At 36.4% G+C, this 22,022-nt stretch overlaps 1 protein-coding gene across 2 annotated transcripts in view; it reads left to right on the forward strand.

Moving 5' to 3' along the window:
* COG3 (component of oligomeric golgi complex 3) overlaps positions 1-22,022 on the forward strand; it is a 63,608-nt gene that overhangs the window by 7,483 nt on the left and 34,103 nt on the right. The window contains exons 2-12 of one of the 2 annotated variants that reach the window (XM_008062137.2): positions 2,998-3,144; positions 6,429-6,490; positions 7,725-7,890; positions 8,544-8,618; positions 9,791-9,883; positions 10,558-10,683; positions 12,295-12,375; positions 17,176-17,219; positions 17,645-17,771; positions 18,983-19,074; positions 20,195-20,334. In XM_008062137.2, coding sequence (XP_008060328.1) covers positions 2,998-3,144; positions 6,429-6,490; positions 7,725-7,890; positions 8,544-8,618; positions 9,791-9,883; positions 10,558-10,683; positions 12,295-12,375; positions 17,176-17,219; positions 17,645-17,771; positions 18,983-19,074; positions 20,195-20,334 — 1,153 coding nt within the window. The remainder of the gene's footprint in view (positions 1-2,997; positions 3,145-6,428; positions 6,491-7,724; positions 7,891-8,543; positions 8,619-9,790; positions 9,884-10,557; positions 10,684-12,294; positions 12,376-17,175; positions 17,220-17,644; positions 17,772-18,982; positions 19,075-20,194; positions 20,335-22,022) is intronic. The other variant, XM_008062138.2, reaches the window with a different exon arrangement.

Below are 22,022 nucleotides of genomic sequence, written 5' to 3' on the forward strand. Positions count from 1 at the left end.
TCTTTCCATCTGTCTTTCTTTCTGTGTCTTTCTTCCTCTCTCTGTCCTTTCCTTTCCTTCCCCTTCCCTTCCCTCCTTCCTGTCTTCCATCCTTCCTCCCTCCCTTCCTTCCTTCCTCCTCACTCTGGTGCCCAGGCTGGAGTGCAGTGGTATGCTCATGGCTCCGCAGCCTTGACCTCCTGGGCTCAGGAAGTCCTTCCAACTTAACCTTCCAAGTCGTTGGAACTACAGTCATGTGCCACCATGCCTAGCTATCAATCTCTTCAAATATTTCTTTTACACTATTCTCTCCCTCTTTTGGGATTCTGGTTACACACATATTATATAATTTGATACCATCCCACAATTCTTGGATGCAATGTTCAGTTTTTATTTTCCTATGATGTTTCTCTTTATGTTTCATTTTGAGTGGTTTTTATTGACGTAGCTTTAGGTTCACTGATTCTTTCCTTAGCTGTAATGAGTGTACTAATAATGATGAGCTCATTACAGATATTCTTTATCTCTGTTACCATAATTTTTATTTCTCGCATTTCTATTTGGCATTATCATTTTTCTGTTGAAATTCCATGTTTGTTCATACCTCCTAGCTATATATTACACCAGAGCCTTTAACATATTAATCACAGTTATTTTAAACACCTTTTCTGATGGTTCCAGTATCCAGGTCATCTGAATCTGGCTCTGTTAATTGCTTTGTCTCTTGACAGTGAGTTTTTCTTGCTTTTTTGTGATAATTTTTGCCATTTTTTTTTCTGTGATTTGCCATAGGTGAGCCAGTGCTGCAGCCTGTCTCTCACTGCAGATGCCTGTATTTCCCCAGATTTTAAACTCTTGGTTGCTCTGCAACCGTAGGTTTGATGGATTCAAGAATAGTTACGGTTTTGTAGATTATTTGGCTTTTTCTTATTGTTAGGTACAAGCAACATTTTTTGTCCTAGTTTTCTTCCTCTTAGCCTAGACTTCTTGTATTTTCTGGTATATTTTAAAAATCTGAGCCTGATCTGTGACCTCCTCTAGCCCCTCTTAGATATCATCTAGACAGTGCTGATAGAATTATGTGGTTGAATTTTGTCATGATCTGTTCATATAGAAGTACACTTTACTACTAATAAAATACAATTTTGTAAAGATAGCTTAGTGATAGTTCTGCTTTCTAGAAGCAGTATAGATTCAGATTTATAAATTTACTTACTCTGTTGCTGCTAATAAATAGATATGTTAATAATGATATAGTAGCAGTCCCTCACATTTCTTGAGTGTTTACCATGTGGTGGGTCTTTATGCTAAGTGCGTTACAGGCAACGTTGTCTTGGCAGGGTCACCTTTTCTCCTGAGGAGACTGCTCCTTGTTGGAAATTGGGGTGGTTCTATGAAGCAGGTGCAGATGCGGCTTATCTCAGTACAGCTTCCTCTGTCCTCCAGAGTCTTGAGTAGTTGCTGATGACACTTTAGATTCAAGATAGATTCTTGCTGGATCTGGGAGACTTAATTCTTGCTGAGCCATAATCTTTTATACTCAGGGATTACGTTACTATTCAGGAAGAGTACAATGAACAAGTGATGCCCTTAATAAGACATAGTCACTTACATCCAGGACCCCTATAACTCTTGAGTTAGGCTCATTTGTGGGGCGAAGGCAGATCAAGAACCTGACACTCTCTGTCTGCAGTTTCCCAGCATCCCAAGAAGCTGATTTTCCCATAGCTGTTTCTTCCTTACTCTTTGAAGTAGCCTATGGGACAGATACTGTATCTGTGTCACATAGAGAAGAAATGGAGGATTAGAAGCATCGAGTAATTTGCCTATAGTCACACAACTTATAAATGAGCAGGAGCAGGATTCTAACCAGGCTGCATTTTCTGTTCTTCACCATGCTATAAATGTAGCTTCATTTGAACCTATACACACAAAACCCCATATTTAAAGGTCTGTGTTTCTAAATCAGTAGTGGAGCATTTTGCATTTAGCTTATTTTAACTTTGAAGAGAAAATGCTATCTTCAGATGAAAGTTTTATGTTTAGAAAAATAGACAGGGAAGCAACTTCCCAAGGCCTTGGATCATGTCTTATATCAATGGACCTTAAATGTCATGAAATAAAGCCTGAAAACTAGACTTGAACTTAAAACCATTAGGCCTTTTTACTTTCCCTAGCACCTACTTGCCCTTTCTTTTGGGTCTAAAAACAACTTGTCTGTATGACTGTATGTAAATTAACACCTGGACTATTTTTAGTAGTGAAGAACTAGAAAGTATCATGGCGTCAGAGTGAGCCTTTGTCAGTGGGGCTCTTTTGAAATTGATGGGAAACTCTTACATTCTTCCTGTCCAGTTGTAATTTCAAAACTTGTTAGCAAGAAGGGGTAGGTGAGGTATGCTAGAGAGTGGAAATGGTAGGAGGTGGTAATGCTTATTGGTAGTTGGTTTTTGGGTATAAATTTGTCAATCCTGTTGGTTGGTCAGGCTTTTGTGGTAGGTACTGGGGAGGACAAGCTACTTTCAACAGCAACAAACTTTCCCTTTGTCTGGTGGTAGTTCACAAGAGGGTCAAGTGAGAAAATGGGTGTGGATTAGACTCACCACCCTTATTAGAAAGATAACCCAGGAAGATATGTTAAGATTCAGAAATTACCTATGGGGTACAGTATTAACTATCTGGGGAATGGGCCAACTGGGAACGAATCCCACCACTCTATAATATGTCCATGCAATAAACATGAATGTGTACCTACCCCCTGAGTGTAAAATAAAAATGGAAAAGAAAAGAAAGCTAAAATCATAGCCTACTAATGGTGGGACATTGGTATCATGTTTACATTTTGAGACTGCCATTTAACATAGAGCCTGGTTAAAGTACTATATGGTATTTACTAACCTCATACGATTTAATGAAAAACATTTCCTTCTCTTTCAGAACAGCTAAGATGGAAACCCAATCTTGAGTTAAGTTCAGAGAATTTTCAAGTTATTTAAATATCTTTGTTTCTTTTTCAAGCTCCCAATTGAAGACTTATGCAGTTTAACATCCCAGTCACTGCCCGTTGAACTGACTTCAGTAGTGCCTGAATCTACAGAAGACATTCTCTTGAAGGGTTTCACTTCCTTAGGAATGGAAGAAGAAAGAATTGAAACTGCACAGCAGGTGAACTGCAGTATCTTTTCTAAGGATGTTTGATTATTTTATATGTTTCAAGATAAGACTAATAAAAAGGTCCTAATTAAAAGTTCTGAAGACTTGGCATTACAGTTAACATCAAGTCTTTGTAGAACATTCTTGAGTGTGTATTACTTGTAGCTATTTCTTAAGTGTTTTAAATGAATCTATTGCCCAATTATATTTGCAGTATAGATAGAAATATGATATTCCAAGTTTGGATGTTGATAGATTATTATACTTATTAAAGTTTTAATATTTTACATACTTTTGACTTCCCTCAATGTATGTCTATATTAACCTGTCCCCTCAACATGTGCGTGGGTTTCACTTGTTGCTAGGTAACGCTTTCTAAAAAAACCCTATATATTCTTTTTATATGAACCCTTTAGTTATTTTTCAGTAATTTAGCATGTATAAATTTCTCTAGGTTTTTGCTTATTCCTTATTAGAAACCTAAATATATGGCAGTCTATCCTGCTGCTTTCCTTGTCTCATCTTTCTTATCCTGTTAAGAGTCAAAGTGGAGGCATTTGCTGAGTAAAACATAAAGCAAATGTGTTGGACTGCATGTATAGTCTGTTGAGAGAGGCAATGCTGCAAACCACCAAGGAGCTGTAGCTCCTGAGTTGGGCTGACCTGCACATGAAGGGCAGCTTGTCATGTACCAGCTTTGTGAGCATAGGCATGTGACTGACCTCCTCACATCTTTAGTTCTTGATCTGTAAAACAAGGATACTTACATATTAACCTCACAGAATGTTTGTGAGAACTAAGTAAGATGATGCATGTAAATGCCGTATGTGGCAAGCGCACGAGAAATGCTCACTAAATGATAGTCAAGGCACATGGCAAGCCTGCACACTTCTGACATCAAATCCCACTTGAGAATCGTAAGAAGGTAAATGTGTACTGTGTCTGTGAACTTGGTTGGGCTGTTTGAAAGAAATAATCTTCTGGATGAAATTTTCATCTACATACATCCCTTAAAATTTTAAATAATCTTATATATTGAATTATAATTTGCATATAATAAAATGTACTCATTTTATTAAGTGTCAACTTGATGAGTTTTGACAAGTATATATGCCTGTATAACTACCACTGGGATCATGATATAAAACATTTCTATAACTCCCAAAATTTCCTTCATGCTCATTTAAATTTAGCTCCTCCTAACTCTTTTAATAGGTATTTTCTATTACATTGGTGGAAGGGCCAGAATTCAAACCTAGGTTTAGCTGATGCCAAAGTTCATGTTCTCAAACCACAATGTAGTATTATTTCTGAGTTTATAGTCTTACAGTTCTTATTAGCAGTGTTGACTGAGCAGTATATTGTGGCTTGTGCCTATAATCTCAGCTGTACTCAGGAGACTGAGGTGGGAGAATCACTTGAGGCCAGGAGTTTGAGACCAGTCTGGACAACATACTGAGATCCCTGTCTCTAAAAAAAATTTATTTTATTATCATTTTTTCATTCCTTCTATAACAAGGCTTATCTAAAAACTTTTTAAAAATTGCCTGGGTGTGGTAGTGGACACTTGTAGTCCCAGCTACTTGGGAGGCTGAGGCGGGAGAATTGCTTAAGCCCAGGAGTTTGAGGCCAGGCTAGGCAATGTAACAAGAGCCCCATCTTTACAAAAAAGTAAAAAAAATTAGCCATCATGGAGGCTCAGGAGGCTGAGGTGGAAGGATTACCTGAGCCAGGAGGTAGAGGCTCCAGTGAGCTGTGATTATGCTGCTGCACTCCAGCTTGAGTGACAGTGTGACTTCAACTCAAAACCATACCAAACCAAAACAAAATAAGATATTGACTGAAATTAGGGCTATTGAGGCAGAATTAATTTGCTAAAGGTTTACCGGAAGCCAAAAGTGAGGATAGACCTGGGAAGATGCACTAACAAAGTTGGCTATGTTCCAAAGTTCATTACAATGAGAATGCTTTCAAAGAGCGTTTAGGAGAATGGAGAAGGACTCCTTATACGGAATGTTCTTTTCATTGCAGGATACAATGTAGAGGTCACATTCATTGGCTACAGATTACCACATACAGGCTAAAATGGTCTATGTAAAAGGCAGTCAGTGTAAACTGTCACAATTCTGAAACCAGTCGGCAAAACTTCATGATTCAGAAACAAATCAGTGTCCTTTTCAGTGTCAGTAGGTTACATATTAATCAGTACATGAACAGTTTGAGGAACTGCACAAGATTTGAGAAACTCACGACAAGATTCTTTACTCAGGGACAGGATGTAAGCATGAATCATAAGACCTCCCCCAGTCAGGTTAATTTGTTACCTGTAGGCTATCAATACCATTAATATTGATATTTACCCAAAGCCCTATGTTACCTACTCAAATTTTGCAAACTAACAAGTAGGCATTAACCTTTTAGGAAGAAATACTCATTTTTTTACATATTGTATCTTTATTTTATTGTTGTTATGTTTTATTGAGTTGAAGTTTCACTCTGTCACCCAGATTGAAGTACAGTGGCACACTCAGGGCCACCACAGCCTCGACCTTCTGGGGCCCAAATGATCCTTCTGCCTCATCCTCCCGAGTAGCTGGGACTTCAGGCATGTGCCACCACACTCAATTAATTTTTCTTTTTTTTTTGAGTTGGAGTCTCACTCTGTCGCCCAGACCGGAGTGCAGTGGCATGCTCCCGGCCACCGCAGCCTTGACCTGCTGGGCTCTGGTGATCCTTCCACCTCAGCCTTCCAAGTAGCTGGAACTACAGACGCACACTACCACACCCGGCTAATTTTTTTGATTTATTGTAGAGATGAGGTCTTGCCAAGTTGCCTTGGCGGGTCTCGAACCCGTGGGCTCAGGCAATCCACTCACTTCAGCCTCCCAAAGCTCTGGGATTACGGGCTGAGCCACTGAGACCGGCTAATTTTTCATTTTTTTTTGTAAAGACCAGGTCTTGCTCTATTGCCCAGGCTGGTCTTGAACTCCTGGACTCAAGCTATCCTCCTGCCTTAGCCTCCCAAAGTGCTGGGATTACAGGGTGAACCATCACTCCTGGCTTGTATCTTTAATATTCTTCCATTTGACTCTGAAAATGGCCAGTGTTATTAAATATCCTATATAGACATTGTGTATATAATTAAATTGTCTTCCTTTTGCTTAAAACGATTAGTGTCTGAACCCTAACTAATAAGACTTAGTGTCTGCCCTTTTGTCTTGCTGTTTAACATGTAGCTACTTGTCATTCTGTCTTTTTTAGATTTGGTGACAATATAATACTATTTATTTTTCCAGTTTTTCTCATGGTTTGCAAAACTACAAACTCAGATGGATCAGGATGAAGGAACTAAATATAGGTATGTGTGACTCTTGTATTTGTTGCATATTCTCATTTTTAGATCACAGTCATCTGAAGCAGTTCATAATCTGTGTCTCTAAGTAAAATTAAGGTACAGACAAAATCCCCCAATAGCCACATATTCTTTAGGAATAGCCGGAGAGAAGGTTTGGGTCATTACAACTGGTATTAGAAATTGTGTAACTAAAAATAAAGAAGAGTTACATTATAATTAATAGGTTAAGAGGGACAGACACTGGTTTTTAGATAACTCCAGAAAGGATTAGGTTCAAGTAGGAGTTCGTAGGAATCCTAAGAGATGTTTGTGGCCTTTCTTTTTTTTTTTAATTTTAATTATTTATTTATTATTTTTATTTTTTAATTTAAAGATGTGGAGTACATTTCAGGGTTAGGTATATGAATGTTCATTATGCAGGTACCTTGTTGATGAGTTGTGCCTCTCCCTCCCCTGGCAGTTTCCCTCAACTGCCAGTTGCCTTTCTTTAGAGGTAGAAACATCCCCAACAGAGTTTAAGGGTGGTTACCTTGGGTGTACTTATGTAGTTCTGTTTGTGTATATTGAGAGCATAGCATGGCATGGAGGAAATGACAAGTGTACAGAGGCTGTGAATTGAGTGTTCATACTCAGTGTATTAATTTATTGATGGCTGTTATTGCTAGGTAATGTGGTGGGTTCTTTGACATATGGTCTCATTTAATCTTCATAACAGCTCTGTAGAGAAAGATAATATTATTCCCATTTTGCCAATGAGCAAACTAAGGCCTCGAAATATTAAGTTGCTTGACTGAATTACATGCAGACTAGGGCAGAGCTGGGACTTGGACCCAGGTCTTCTAATTTTAAATCCAGAATTCTTTCCATGATATCACACCATCTTTCAAAGGTGGAAGTGATCTGAAGGAGTGACCTTACTTGATATCTTGGCATGACTTTGGTGTTCCAGTCTTTGGAAGTTGAGCCAATGATTCATTGCCTTATATCTGAAAAGCCAGGTTGTAGCTTCAAGGTTAATTCCCTTTGTTGCTTATAGTATCAGTGATTTGCCTTCTTAAGTACTGAAACAGTTTATGACATGGCTTTTGGTATATTTCTAAATATCAGCTTTTGGGAGTAGGTCAGACCTTCCTCCTGAAATTCAAGCATTTTGGGAAAAATGAGACTTTACTGTTTATTGACTATGCTTACTGGGGGAAAATATTATTGTCAATCCCCTTTTGGTTCTGTTTTCTAGACAGATGAGGGATTACTTGTCTGGGTTTCAGGAGCAGTGTGATGCTATATTGAATGATGTAAACAATGCTCTTCAGCATCTGGAGTCTTTGCAGAAACAGTATCTTTTTGTGTCCAATAAGACAGGAACCTTACATGAAGCCTGTGAACAGCTCCTCAAAGAACAGGTAATTTGGAGTAGGACAGAGGGTGGGTGGCAATATTTAATATTTTATTTTTAAATAGATGAATATAATTTAATTGTAATTTTCCTAGTTTCTGCAAGTAGATGTTGAACACCGCTATGGGGCTCTATGCTAAGCATGTAGGTAGTTTCATTGACAGCCTCCCTTCATTCTAAATACGTGCATATGAGCAGGACAAATGCAGACTTTCCTGTGGTTGATCTGGTAGGTCACAGTACAGTTTCAGAGGGTAGTGAATATATTTGTTTAGTTTGTCTGCTCTTTATAATTGACTCTTCTCAAACAAGCATAGTGCTTATACTAATGGTGAGGTTTTGAAAGTATCAACTGATTGAGCTTGCACTTAAACTCATAACTCAGCTAGAATGTTTAAGTTACAATAGTTAACTTAGAATTTTCTCTATTTGTACTTTTGTGTGTTTTTAAAATATGTTCATTTTTTATTTTATACAAAGATCATGAAACTAATCATCATTGCCTATTTTTAGTTCACAGTTGCAGAAATAGTTGAACTTATCTGAAATCTTATGTTTGTTATAACTGTGTCTAATATAAATCTATACCGTATAATTTTGAGACTGGAGTATTGATTCTCATATTCTTATAATTGCTTTTTCTCTTTTAAAAAATGCAAGTCGGAACTTGTTGATCTGGCTGAAAACATTCAACAAAAGCTTTCCTATTTTAATGAATTGGAAACGATTAATACAGTAAGCATCATTTTTATGTTTTTTTGTAAAATTAGTCATTTTTTTGTTTGCTTTAAACTTATAAATTGGCTTGCATGATATTTTAACTTAGTTTGCTTGCTAATATTCCTATTTGTAGACATGGAGATACCATTATCAGTACAAATTTTTTCAAGTTTGATTTAAGTTGTATTTCTTAAATTGTACTATTGTTATTAAAGTCTCTGTTGGTTACCTCTTAATAGTCCTCTTATAGTTTCTTATTTGTAAGCTTTGAAGATTACATGAAAAATATTCAGTTTTAAATCTTGCTGTGGTCATGCTATTATAATGGTGAAAACACTTTTCAAACTAATTCTTATGTTTAGTTTGAAGAAAAGTATAGTCCTTATAATGTATACTTGTATCTCAAGATAATAGTCCCAATAAAGGTTATGGTGTAAATTATATTTATATATGTTTCTGACTCATAAATGATCATAGTAATTAAGTACAAATCATGTTATTAAAATTATTAAATTAATAATTATTATAGTTTATTAAAGACAGAAGTAAAACTAGGAGCCATTTAACAATGGAATGCAGTAGGAAGTAGTTCATTGCCAAGCTATTTGTAGATCAAGATAAGAAATTATTGGCTGGTAATATTTTATTTCCTGAGGCTAACTGCTGTGCATAGTATAGCATTTTGACCTCAAGAAAATCACTAGTGTTTGAAAGTTTAAAAATTGTGTATATTGAAAAATACTAGAAAGTGAGAAATGTAGGTACTTGATACATTATTTATTATTTTTTTTTTTTGAGTTGGAGTCTCATTGGGATGGAGTGTACTGAGTTTACAGGCATGAACCACTATGCCCGGCTGATACATTATTCAATATAACATTGTACAATAGAGTAACATAAATATTTCCCAATTCATGAAGAGTCCCATTAAAACTTATTAGGAGCAAACTGAATTAAATCAGTAGCCTTTTCTATTTGTCCCTCTTTATTGTTACATGTGGGCTACATTTGAAGGTATATTGGTGACTTAAAATGTAGCATAAAGACATTAGTGTAAAGATATTTCTACAGCGCAGTGTAAAGACATTAGTACATTTTCCTTAAAGGGAAATATGCTAATTCTAACCCATAGTTCTTTTACCTGTATCATTTTTTTGTGAATTAAGATTGATTTTTTTCTCTTAAAGAAATTGAATTCTCCTACGTTGTCTGTGAATAGTGAAGGATTTATACCTATGCTGGCCAAGTTAGATGATTGTATAACATATATCTCATCTCATGTAAGTTGTGGTATTTTTGTATGTTTTTAAAAAATTTTAAGATTCCTGTTATATCACTTCTTTTGCTATAAAATAATACTTTTTTTCTGAAGAGATAAGTATGTATTTGGAACACACTGAAGAAAAACTGTAGTGAATATTAGTCATTATCAGTAGTGTGGTAAAGTGCTTTTGGCATCTTAGGCATTCCCTGGAGTGGGAGGGGTCCTGACTGACTCAGCCTTATCCCACCTAACAGGAGGAGCTATTTTTAAGTTGTTGATATCCTGATGTGCTAAGTATTTCTTTGGGAACAAAAAATGTTACTGGGGGGAAATAAAGGGACAAGACCTTTGGTTTAATCATCCTCTGTGTCTATTTGCTCAGGATTTCTTGCTGAATTTATTTTTTCTAACTCCTTTTCTTAATTGGGTGTTAGATACTGACCTTGAAGTCGATGGGATGCTGAAAATATATTTTGCTAACAACTGCAAATCTTTATTGAGCCCCTACTTTGTGCCAGGCACAGGGGATTTGGCTATGACTAAGAAGTCACAGTATTCCTCTTCATAAAGGTTATGATCTACATAAACCCTTTTTTCGAACTTTATATGTTGCTTTATGTAAAGGACACCTTGGATTTCATTAAAAACTTGTTTTTTGTCAGTTTGTAAATCTTTCTCTTTTCCTTACAGCCTAATTTTAAAGATTATCCTGTATATTTGCTGAAGTTTAAGCAATGTCTTTCTAAAGCTTTGCACCTCATGAAGACATATACTGTGAACACACTACAGACCCTCACAAACCAGTTACTAAAAAGGGTGAGTTAACTGTTCTCAATAACAGATTGCTTTTTATTTTTGTTTCATTTATCTTTCATAATCTTTGGCTGAAAGTAGTATTTTGTATTAATTTTTTACATTTTGTTAAATAAGAGTATGCATTGCAGTTTTATTTATAATAAGGAGAAATGACTGTATTATAAATGTCCTTTGCAGTCTTGTTTTTTTTTTGAGTCAGAGTCTCACTCTGTTGCCCAGGCTGAAGTGTAGTCGCTCGCTCACGGCCATCCCAGCGTCCACCTGCTGGGCTCAGGCGATCATTCCATCTCAGCCTTCCAAGTAGCTGGAACTACAGGAGCGCACTACCGCACAGCTAATTTTTTGATACATTGTAGAGACGAGGTTCACCAAGTTGCCCAGTCTGGTCTCAGACCCCTGGGCTCAGGCAGTCCTCTCGCCTCGGCCTCCCAAAGTGCTGGGATTACAGGCTGAGCCACTGAGCCTGGCCCACAGTCTTGTTTTCAAATAATATTTAACCGTGTGAGAGTATCCAGTACTGTATAGTGAATAATAAAATAGGATGCAACGATTTGTCACTTAAAACATTTCTTTTTTATGAAAACGTTAGAAATAACGCACCAAAATAATGTTTAGTTTAGTTTTTTTTTTCTGACTGCATTCTTACCATCAAAATAATAAAAGTGGTCTGTGTAAGTGGCGGAATATGATGGATAATTTAAAATTTTTTTCTTTACTTTTAAAAATACTTTTCTGTATTTAGTGAACATGTTTTTATTGAGCAACTCCTAATGCTGGGTATTGTATTAGAAATTGTACAGTAGCAAAGAGGAGCTGGCAAGATCCCTGCCCTCATGGAGCTTATATTTAGGAGAAATTATCAGTAAAGAAAGAAACAAATAAATTAGTTAATTACTGATTGTAATAGATTTTAGGTGGAAAATTAACAGACTGTTAGGATAGAAAATAAGAGTAGAGCTAGCTAAGGTGGTCATTGAAAGTATTCCTTTCCTAAGAAAATAAAGCCAGAAAGGTTATGTTTTTATTTTTTAAGCTTACCGTCTAAAGAAACATGGAATGTCTTCTTGGACTTTCACTTCAAAACCAGCGATTTTGGGGTTGCATTTTTACTGTTCATATTGTTCTTAGCTGACATAACAATCAAACTACGAATTTTTCTATCTGCAAAATTTTCAATAAGCTTAGGAACCTAATATCTAATAATAAGTACTAGTACCTATTATGTGCAGGTGTTTTGTTGTTGAGCTGCACAAAACCTGTATGAGCATATATTATGGTAAATTAATGGATGCACTGAATCTCAGAGAAGTTATTTGGCCAATGTCCTGCACTAAGTGACAGAGTATAAATCTGAACTCAGGTCTGTTTATCACCAAAATTCAAGTAATATAGGGTAAATTTTAGCTATAAAGGAGAGAGAAATGATTGTTCCATTTAGTTATCTCTCATCTGTAGCAACAATAATATGTAATCTTTCTTTGAGATTTTTCTCTCTACGCTTTTGGTTAATATGCAGGCCAAGTGGAAGCCATATGAAATGGTTGGTGTTACGTTTTTTTAGTAATCATTTGTGTAATTAACTTCCTTGGCTCTCCTGTCTTGATTCTTTAGGATCCTTCATCTGTTCCCAATGCAGACAATGCCTTCACACTATTTTATGTGAAATTTCGAGCTGCTGCCCCCAAAGTCAGAGTAAGTCTATTGATACCAATAGGATATTGCTATGAAATTTATTCAGTCAACGCTTTTGAAGTATTGTTGTATGTTAGACCCTTCGTTTATACCAGAGAAATGAATATGAATGAAAGGTAGGGATTGGCCAAGTAGAGTAGCTCATACCTGTAATCCCAGTGCTTTGGGAGGCCAAGAGTTCAAGACCAACCTAGGCAGAGTAGCAAGATCTCATCTTTACAAAAAAAAAAAAAATGAGTTCGGCATAGTGGCACATGCCTGTAGTCCTAGCTACTCAGGAGGCTGAGGTGGGAGGATTGCTTGAACCCAGGAGTTTGTGGCTGCAGCGAACTATGATTATGCTACTACATTCCAGCCTGGGAAACAGCAAGACCCTGTCTCTTAAAAAAAAAAAAGCATTGTCCTTCTACTTTACAGCAGTGTATCTTAGTGGTGTGTCCTAGGTGCTTGAAGTCCACTCAGCTCTTCCTGTGATGCTCAGGTAGTCTTTCTAGATGAAGGTGATAGTCGAGCTTAAAAAGCTTGGATAGTGAACGTGAGGAAACTGATAAGGGAATTTATACAGAGAGAACAGTATGCATAGGGAAGGTTGTAGAGACATAAAAGAAATGCATTTTGAGAGAATCCCATGTTGTTTATGATTGGAACTTGGGACATTTGTGGAGTGTGATAGGAAAGAAGACAGAAAAGATGGCAAAGACTGTCTCCTAAGGGATGGTAAATATCACGCTAATTCAGGGAACTAATGTAGTGTCTTAAACAGGGAAGTGATTTGGTAAGATTTGCCAAACAGACACATAGACCAATGAGACAGAATAGAGAACCCAGAAACTAATCCCTGTAGTTAACTGATTGATGGCCAGTTGACTTCTGACAAAGGCAACAAGAACATTCAGCAGAGAAAGGACAAGGTGCTGTAAAGACTGGGTATCTACATGCAGAAAAATGAAACAAACCTCCATCTCTCACCATATACAAAAATCAAACCAAAATGGATTAAAGACTTAAACCTGAAACTGTAAGATGAAGAAGCATTGGGGAGATGCTTCAGGACATTGGTCTAGGCAAAGATTCTTATGGCTAAAACTTTGAAAGCACAGACCATGAAAAACAAAAATAGACAAATGGAGCAATATTAAACTGAAGAACTTCTGCACAGCAAAAGAAACTCTCACCAGAGTGAAGAGACGTCTTGTAGAATGGGAGAAACAAATTAGGAGGCCTAATTTGCAAACTCTTCATTGGATAAGGGACTGATATTCAGAAAATACAAGGAACCCAAACAACTCAACAGTAAAAACATAAACTAATAATCTCATTAAAAGTGGGCGGTTCTCAGAAGGAGACATAAATGGTCAATGAAAAAAATGGTATATGAAAAAATGCTCAACATCACTAATTATCAGGGAACTGCAAATCAAAACCACAGGGAGATATCATCTCACCCCAGTTAGAATGGCTATTGCCAAAAAAGAAAAGAAAAGAAATGGTAAGAATGTAGAGAAAAGGGAACTCACACTGTCAGTGGGAATGTAAATTAGTACAGTTGTTGTGGAAAACAGTTTGGAGGTTTCTCAGAGAGCTGAAAATAGAGCTGCTATACCATCCAGCAATCCCACCACTGGGTATTTATCCAAAGGAAAGGAAATCAGTATATCAAAGAGATATCTGCACCCCCATGTTTGTTGCAGCACTACTCACAATAGTCAAGACATAGAATCAACCTAAGTGTCCATCAACAAACAAACGAATAGAGAAATGTTTATATATAAACAATGGAATACTATTCAGCTATAAAAAAGAATGAAATCCTATAATTGCAGCAACATGGATAAAACTGGAGGTCATTATGTTAAGTAAAATAAGGCAGGCACAGAAAGACAAATTTCTCACTCATATGTGGGAGCTAAAAAATTGATTTTTATGGAGGTAGAAAGTAGAATGAGAGTTACCAGAGGCTGGGAAAGGTAGGTGGGGGACAAAAAGAAGTTGACGAATGGGTATAAATATACAGTTAGAAGAAGGAATAAGTTCAATAGCACAGATAGATGACTGTAGTTAACAGTAATTTATTGTCTGTTTCAAAATAGCTAGAAGATTTGCAATGTTCTCAACACAAATTTTAAATATTTGAGGTGATAGATCTCTTAAATGCCCCGATTGGACCATTACACATTGTATGCGTATATGAAAACATCACATATACCCCATACATCTGTACCATAATTATGTGTCAAAAAATATTAAGGATGACAGTATAAGGAATGGATTATGGTGGAGAGAAATATGAGACAGGGAGGCCTAATTAACAAGAAGGATTTTGCAGCAATCCAGGTGAGGATTGGGTATTGAATTTAATGCATGAGTAGAATATTCCATGAGGTCAGGTATGTGCCTTATTTACTCTCCTTAGTGGTATCACCTAAATAAAGGAAGGCATGATGTATTTATCTTGATACGGTGATTAGAATGGAGGGGGCAAAGATCAGTATATGTGTTACAAATATATTTTATAAAGTATTTGAGATACGTTTAATTGGCACTGGTGCATATGTATTCTTTCTACTCATTGTGAAGTTGCTAGAAAATAAGCTATTTTTACTGACTCTGACTTCACAACCTTTTTTGTTTCCTTCTTGAAAGTTAGCCAGTTGAAAGGATTTAAAAAAAAAAATTAGAGAGACTTAGTTTTGTTTATGGAAGAAAGATGAGGGAAGAGTGGTTAATTGATGGCGTGAGATTTAGATTGTGTTTGATTGATTGCTTTTGCTTTTTATAGCCAAATACTAATGATAAAAATGCGATTAGAAAAGAAATGGGCAGTGGCTCCAGCCTGTAATCCCAGCACTTTGGGAGGCCAAAGTGAGAGGATTGCCTGAGACCAGGGGTTTGAGACCAGCCTGGGCAATTTGGTGAGACCTCCTCTCTACAATATATCAAAAAAATTAGCCGGGTGTGGTAGCGTGCTCCTGTAGTTCTGGCTACTTGGAAGGCTGAGGCAAAAGGATCACCTGAGCCCAGCAGGTCGATGCTGGAGTGGCTGTAAGTGTGCCGTTGCACTCCAGCCTAGGAGACAGAGTGAGACTTTGACTCAAAAAGAAAAGAAATGGCATAGATAAGAGGGCTTAGTGTGGTGGGTGACGATAAAATTATTACATAATTGTTAGTGGCTTTTCTACATACCATTAATAACCAATTAGTCTATATGATGGGGTCCCATTTATATTAGTGACAGAAAACATATAATACTAGTGAGCAATAACCTTAATGGAAATATAAGGATGAAGAAAATAACAAAAACAGTCACAAAACCATAAAAGAGTGAATAAATGTATTCACCCTTTTATGGTGGTAAATTGTTTCTGGGTGGGGAGACCTACTTTTTAAAATGTCAGTTCCTCCCAGTGTTATTTATTGGTTTAGAATGTATTCCTAGCAAAAATTCCAATAGAGTTTCTTTTTTCCTGACTCTAAAATTTATCTGGTAAATAGGCAAGACTAACCAAGAACGCTTTGGAAAATGTAGTGTCATTGAGGCAAGAATTCATTAACAGATCACTGGAATGGAAAGTTCTAGAACTTAGTATATAAAAAGACACCCCAACTAAAAGGAAGAACCGGAGATTTTTTACATGATATTGGAAGGATTTACCAGATATTTGGGGAAAAAAAAGCAAGCTTTTTAGTTTATAACATTATAAAAGAATATATTCTAAGTAAATTGAAGAGAGTAAAATACAAATATGATAAGAAGCATATTCTTTCCCATCCCTGGAAAAAATTCTAGAGGAAAGGATTAAAGGTATAAAAGTGAAATTTTCTGAATTTTAAACAGCAAAAGCAAAGGCAGGAACTGGAGAGAATGCTTGCAACAGATGAAAGAAGATTAATATTTTTAATATATTGTGAGTTCTTATAAGTCAGTATAAGAAAGATGAATATCTAATAAAAAATGACCATATTACTCATAGAAAATATAGAAAATACCTGCAAGGTAAGATTGGGTGGCATTTTATTGTCTGTCAGCAGTTGGCAGATTAAAGTCAGTGCTTTTGAGGATTTAGTGACACAGACACTACTGCTGACAGGAATGTAAATGAAGTAGTTCCTAAAATATATTTTAGGAGAATAGTTCAAAAGCCTGTAAAATACACCTCTCTTTTGCCCCAGTGTTTTGGGATCCTCCCCTGAGAGGTAGGTGCTAGTTTTATGTAGGAGGAGGTGGATTTAGATGGGAACCTGCATGCCTGGGCTCCCTCAGCTCAGACATTTGGACCCCTTAGTTTCCCTTCAGGCTCTTCACCTATGGGCTTTTATTCTCTGGAAACAACCCAGGAATCTCACAATAGAAGAATGGTTTACTTACTTTCAGCCTCCCAGTGGGATATTGTATAGCCTTTTTGCATAATGTTTTAAGTGATATTTATAATCATGATTCATTGAGTGCTTACTAGGTACCAGGTACTGAGCTAAGGCTTTCTCTACATTCTCATCTAATATTAAAAATTATTTAATGATAGGAAAATACTATGAAATAACATTAATTTAAAAAAACATTATAATGCTGAATATATAACATAATTACAGTTTAAAAAAATATAGCAACTGTGGATATTAAAAAATGGAAAGAAAATACATTGAAATATTATCTGTGATTATTTCTTGGTATTATAGGTAATTTTTAACTTTTTAAAATTTATAGTTTTTCTAAGTGAGCATGTGATACTATTTATAATCAGAAAGTTATGAATAGTATAATTAGAACAGGTGGATTTTAAATGTTTTTTCCTTATTCTACAGACTCTTATTGAACAAATAGAGCAGCGATCTGAAAAAATACCTGAGTGAGTACCTAGAAGTTTATTGATTTCCAACTTGCATTTCTCTTGTAGTGTCGCTTATCCAGATCTGCATATGCCCCTGACATTTCCTGAGCAGTTACCTCCAAGCTTATTTTTGTAAAACACAACTTATTTTGGGGAGCAGATCACAGACCTGACTTAGCAAGTTCACATGGCAGCAGTTTTCCTTCTCATTTGGTGCCTGTTCTTAGAAGAGAAATCCTTTAAAAGATAAAGCCTATGGCTCCACAGTTTATTATGGTGTGTTTTTGTTTTATGTCTTTATTTCTAGTATTTAATGTGGGCAAATGAGAGATAAGCATTATGGCTTTAGAGATTTGGTAACCTACACTAGGATGTAAGGTGAAATTTAATTTACATATCTGATATCAGAAGTTTATATTCCAGTCTTGTTTGCTTTTCGTCAGATACCAGCAACTGCTAAATGACATCCACCAGTGTTACCTTGATCAACGGGAGCTCCTTTTGGGCCCCAGTATTGCTTGTACTGTCACAGAGTTAACCAGCCAAAATACCAGAGATCATTGTGCCTTGGTAAGTTTCTACTTGTTTTGGTTTAATGTTAAACCTTCCTCTGAGCTATGCTGATATTCTAGAAGCTATACTGGGTAGATAAGTTTTGATTCCTGTATCAATAAACTAAAACGTCTTTTTTCAGTTATGACAAATCTAGTTTGGTATTAGCCTTATTCAACTCTGTAAAATATTCTTATTTTTTATTTATGATTTGAAATATAAAGATTCACAGGTAAGTATTGTTTCTTAAAAGATGAGGTTTTGGCCAGGTGCTGTGGCTCAGCCTATAATCCCAGCACTTTGGGAATCCAAGGCAAGAGGATTGCCTGAGCCTGGGGTTTCGAGACCAGCCTGGGCAACCTGGTGAAACCTAATCTCTACAGTAAATCAAAAAATGAGCTGGGCATGGTAGGCTATGCCTGTAGTTCCAGCTACTTGGAAGACTGAGGTGGAAGGATCACCTAAGCCTAGCAGGTCAAGGTTGTGGTGGCCGTGAGGGTGCCAGTGCACTCCAGCCTGGGTGACAGAAAGACTCCAACTCAAAAAAAAAAAAGGATGCGATTTCAAAGCTCGTAGATTTATATTGACAGTTTGATTTTAACTTAGTTTTTACTACAGAAGTTTTTTTGTTTAGTGTAATTTTAATCCATACTGTACAAAAATGCACAAGAGTTTGAGTATGCCTTGTTGAACTAGGATAGTAATTATGTTCATTATCAAAAGTTTAGAAAATTAAGCAATAAGAAGATAAAAATTGGCCAGGTGTGGTGGCTCACACTTGTAATCTCAGCACTTTGGTAGGCAGAGGTGAGAGGATTGCCTGAGCCCAGGATTTCAAGACCAGCCTGGGCAACATGGTGAGACTTCGTCTCTACAGTAATTTAAAAAAGTTAGCTGGGCATGGTGGTGCGTGCCTGTAGTCCCAGCTACTGGGAAGGCTGAGGCGGAAGCCTGAACCCAGCAGGTTGAGGCTGCTGTAGCTGTGATCACGCCACTGCACTCCATCCTGGGCAACAGTGAGACTCTGACTTAAAAAAAAAGAAGATAAAAATCACCTATAAATGCATTATGCAGTAATCTGTTGAAAATCAATCATTTTCTGTTCTTCACTAAGATGTTTTATGAATATGTATGCGTAATCTCTGTCATAAAGTGTAGGCTTTGCTTCATAAACACTGGAACTGTTGTGTGTCTTCAACTGTTGGTGGTGTGTGTTTGTTTTACTGCAGGTTCGCAGTGGCTGTGCCTTTATGGTCCATGTTTGCCAGGACGAGCACCAACTTTACAATGAATTTTTCACAAAACCAACATCAAAATTAGAGTAGGTGGTACATAGAATCTGTTTCTTGTTGATAAGATTTAATTTGCTAATGACCATAATGGATTAATATATTATAGCCTAATAATATATTATAGCCATTACTGTATGATATGGCTATATTATATAGTCTTATTCTATAACTGCAGAGTGTTTTAACTTTTTTGTTTGTGTGAACAGAGTATCATTGGGTGGGACAGTGATTATTTTCTTAAATGTGCAGCTTAAAACATGCTTTCATATTGTTTGTAATACAATTATGGAAACATTATGGTGTGATATAAAGAATTCTATATAGGGAACTAAGTCTTGGCATCTAGATCCTTTTATCCTTACTGAGTACAATAATTCCCTCTAGTTAAAGTATGTAATTCTAACTAATGAAAGGTACTTAAAAATACAGCTGTTAATTAATGTCCTTTTTCTTATTTTTCTCAAAGTGTCTTTCAGATTCACTGTTAATCACTTTTGGTTTCTTCATGTTAATTGTTTTAACTCTTATAAAAAGTCTAAGATTTATGACTCTTGTAATGGAGAAGAGAAAAATTTAATTTATTGTTTTGGCCGAGGTGGTCACTTTTGATGAAATACTATTTATGAAAGAGTACTACTAACAACTGAAGAATATAGACAACTTAATTTTTTTTTAAATGTTTAAAATTTCTCAGAGTACTTGGTGTATGTCCAAAGTACTTTGAGTTTTGTTTATCCAAATCTGTAAGTAGCCAACAATTTTGAATTTGTCTTTTCTGGAGGGAGAAAAATACCATTTGATTCATAGTGAATAAAATGCAGAAGGTAATTAAATCTGAAATTTTTTATTGCTTTTGAGAGGACATATACAAAATGAGATAAAAGTTATAATAGGTTGTCTTTTGTTTGGGGATAGCTAATTGGAATTGACTGCTGTGGATTATTTGTGGATTCTGAGCTTTTAGAGTAAAAACAGTTTGTAGAATTTCTTCTCATCCTTTTGCTTCTTATTCTATAATGTTCCCAGATACAATTTTCCAGTAGATATTTATTATTTTTGTCAGCTGGAAGAAGCCAGTGAGGCTTTTAAAGCTATTAGAAAGCCCTGAAAGACTACTACTAATAGCCATATGTTATTTTTTTGTCTTAGTGAGCTTCTGGAGAAACTGTGTGTGTCGTTGTATGATGTCTTCAGGCCACTGGTCATTCATGTTATTCACTTAGAGACTCTTTCGGAGCTTTGTGGGATTCTTAAAAATGAGGTGCTTGAAGATCATGTACAGAACAATGGTAAATAAGTAGAAATGATAATTTTAAGCATCTTTTAAATTATATCTGTGACTCTGAATTTGAAAAATATTAGGTCTTTCTTCCCCCATTCCCCAGAACATAAATTTAATATTTTTGAAGCTTGAGTTGATTCCTTGTCCCTTTCTGAATCAATATACACCTAATTTTGTGACTAAAGGTACGGTTAAATACAGAAAGAATTTTAAAATTTGGGCAAAATTAGTAGTAAAATAATTGTAGTCACTTTTCTGTCTGGCATCTGGAGTCCAGAGAGAACTGAACATCACTTTTTGGGCTAGGTATTTATTTATTTATTTACTTATTTATTTTTTGAGACAGAATCTCATTCTGCCACCCAGGTTGGAGTACAGTGGCATGATCACAGCTCACCACTGCCTTGATCTCCTGACCTTAGGCAATCCTTCTGCCTCAGCCTTCTGAGTACTTCAACTATAGGCATGCACCACCAGACCTGGCTAATTTTTTGATTTTTTGTTGAGAGGAGGTCTTGCTATGTTGCCCAGGCTGATTTTGAACTCCTGGGATCAAACAGTCCTCCCAAAGTGCTGGGATTGTAGGCGTGAGCCATGACTTAGGTATTTCTAATACACTTATCAGAATACATAAAGTAATTGACAGCATTGCATAGTTTTGGTTAAAAGCAGGAGTTATTTTAGCATATGTACATAGTAATGATGATTCTTTTTTTTTTTTCCTCGAGTTGGAGTCTCATTCTGTCACCTAGGCTCATGGCCACCGCAGCCTCTACTGGCCGGGCTCAGGCTATCCTGCCTCAGCCTTGCGAGTAGGTGGAACCACAGGTGTGTACCACCATGCCTGGTTAATTTTTTTGATTTATTGTAGAGACGAGGTCTGGTTACAAATAATCCTCTCACTTTAGCCTCCGAAAGTGTTGGGATTACAGGCATGAGCCGCCGTGCTAGGCCATCTTTTTTGAAATTACAGTTAAAGAAAAGCAGTTCTCTGGAATAGCTCTACTTTATCCATCTGATACAATCTTCAGTGTTTGATTAGATGGTCATAGAGAACATGAGTTTCCTAATCATATTAGGTACTTTTAAAGGATACCCTTCAAGTATTTATTTTACTGACTGAATTTATTGTCCTCACCTTGGCTTTCGTGGAGACACTCTAGATTTGATACTCTTCTAAAGTTATTCTACTGCATTTAGTACATTATAAGATGAACATTTTCTCACACTTTAATGCTTCTGAGCTTAAGATGATTTTTAAATTAACATGAATTTTTGCATGTGATTATGTAGTATCTTTAACCTCTTAGCCTAGAAAGGCTGTTACTGAATTGCTGATGTGTCTTGACATTGATGGCATCTTAGAAATGAAGACTCAGATCTCACTTTTATTTTTTTTTTTTGTGAAAATGTTAACAAGTCATTTAATATCTGTGAGACATTTATTTGTAAAATGGAGATGATAATAACCCAGTCAATAAGCTGTCTTAGCTATTTCTTAGGATTGGTGTGAATCTATGTAAAAGGACTTTTTTTTTGGGGGTCAGAGTCTCACTCTGTTGCCCAGTCTGGAGTGCAGTGGTGCGCGCTTATGACCACTGCAGCTTCGACCTGCTGGGCTCAGGTGATCCTTCCTCTTCAGCCTTCTAAGTAGCTGGAACTACATACGTGCATCACCATATTCAGCTAATATTT

Source organism: Carlito syrichta, unplaced genomic scaffold (genome assembly GCF_000164805.1).
Source record: "Carlito syrichta isolate Samal-C Ts95f unplaced genomic scaffold, Tarsius_syrichta-2.0.1 Scaffold305658, whole genome shotgun sequence".
NCBI lineage: Eukaryota > Metazoa > Chordata > Mammalia > Primates > Tarsiidae > Carlito > Carlito syrichta.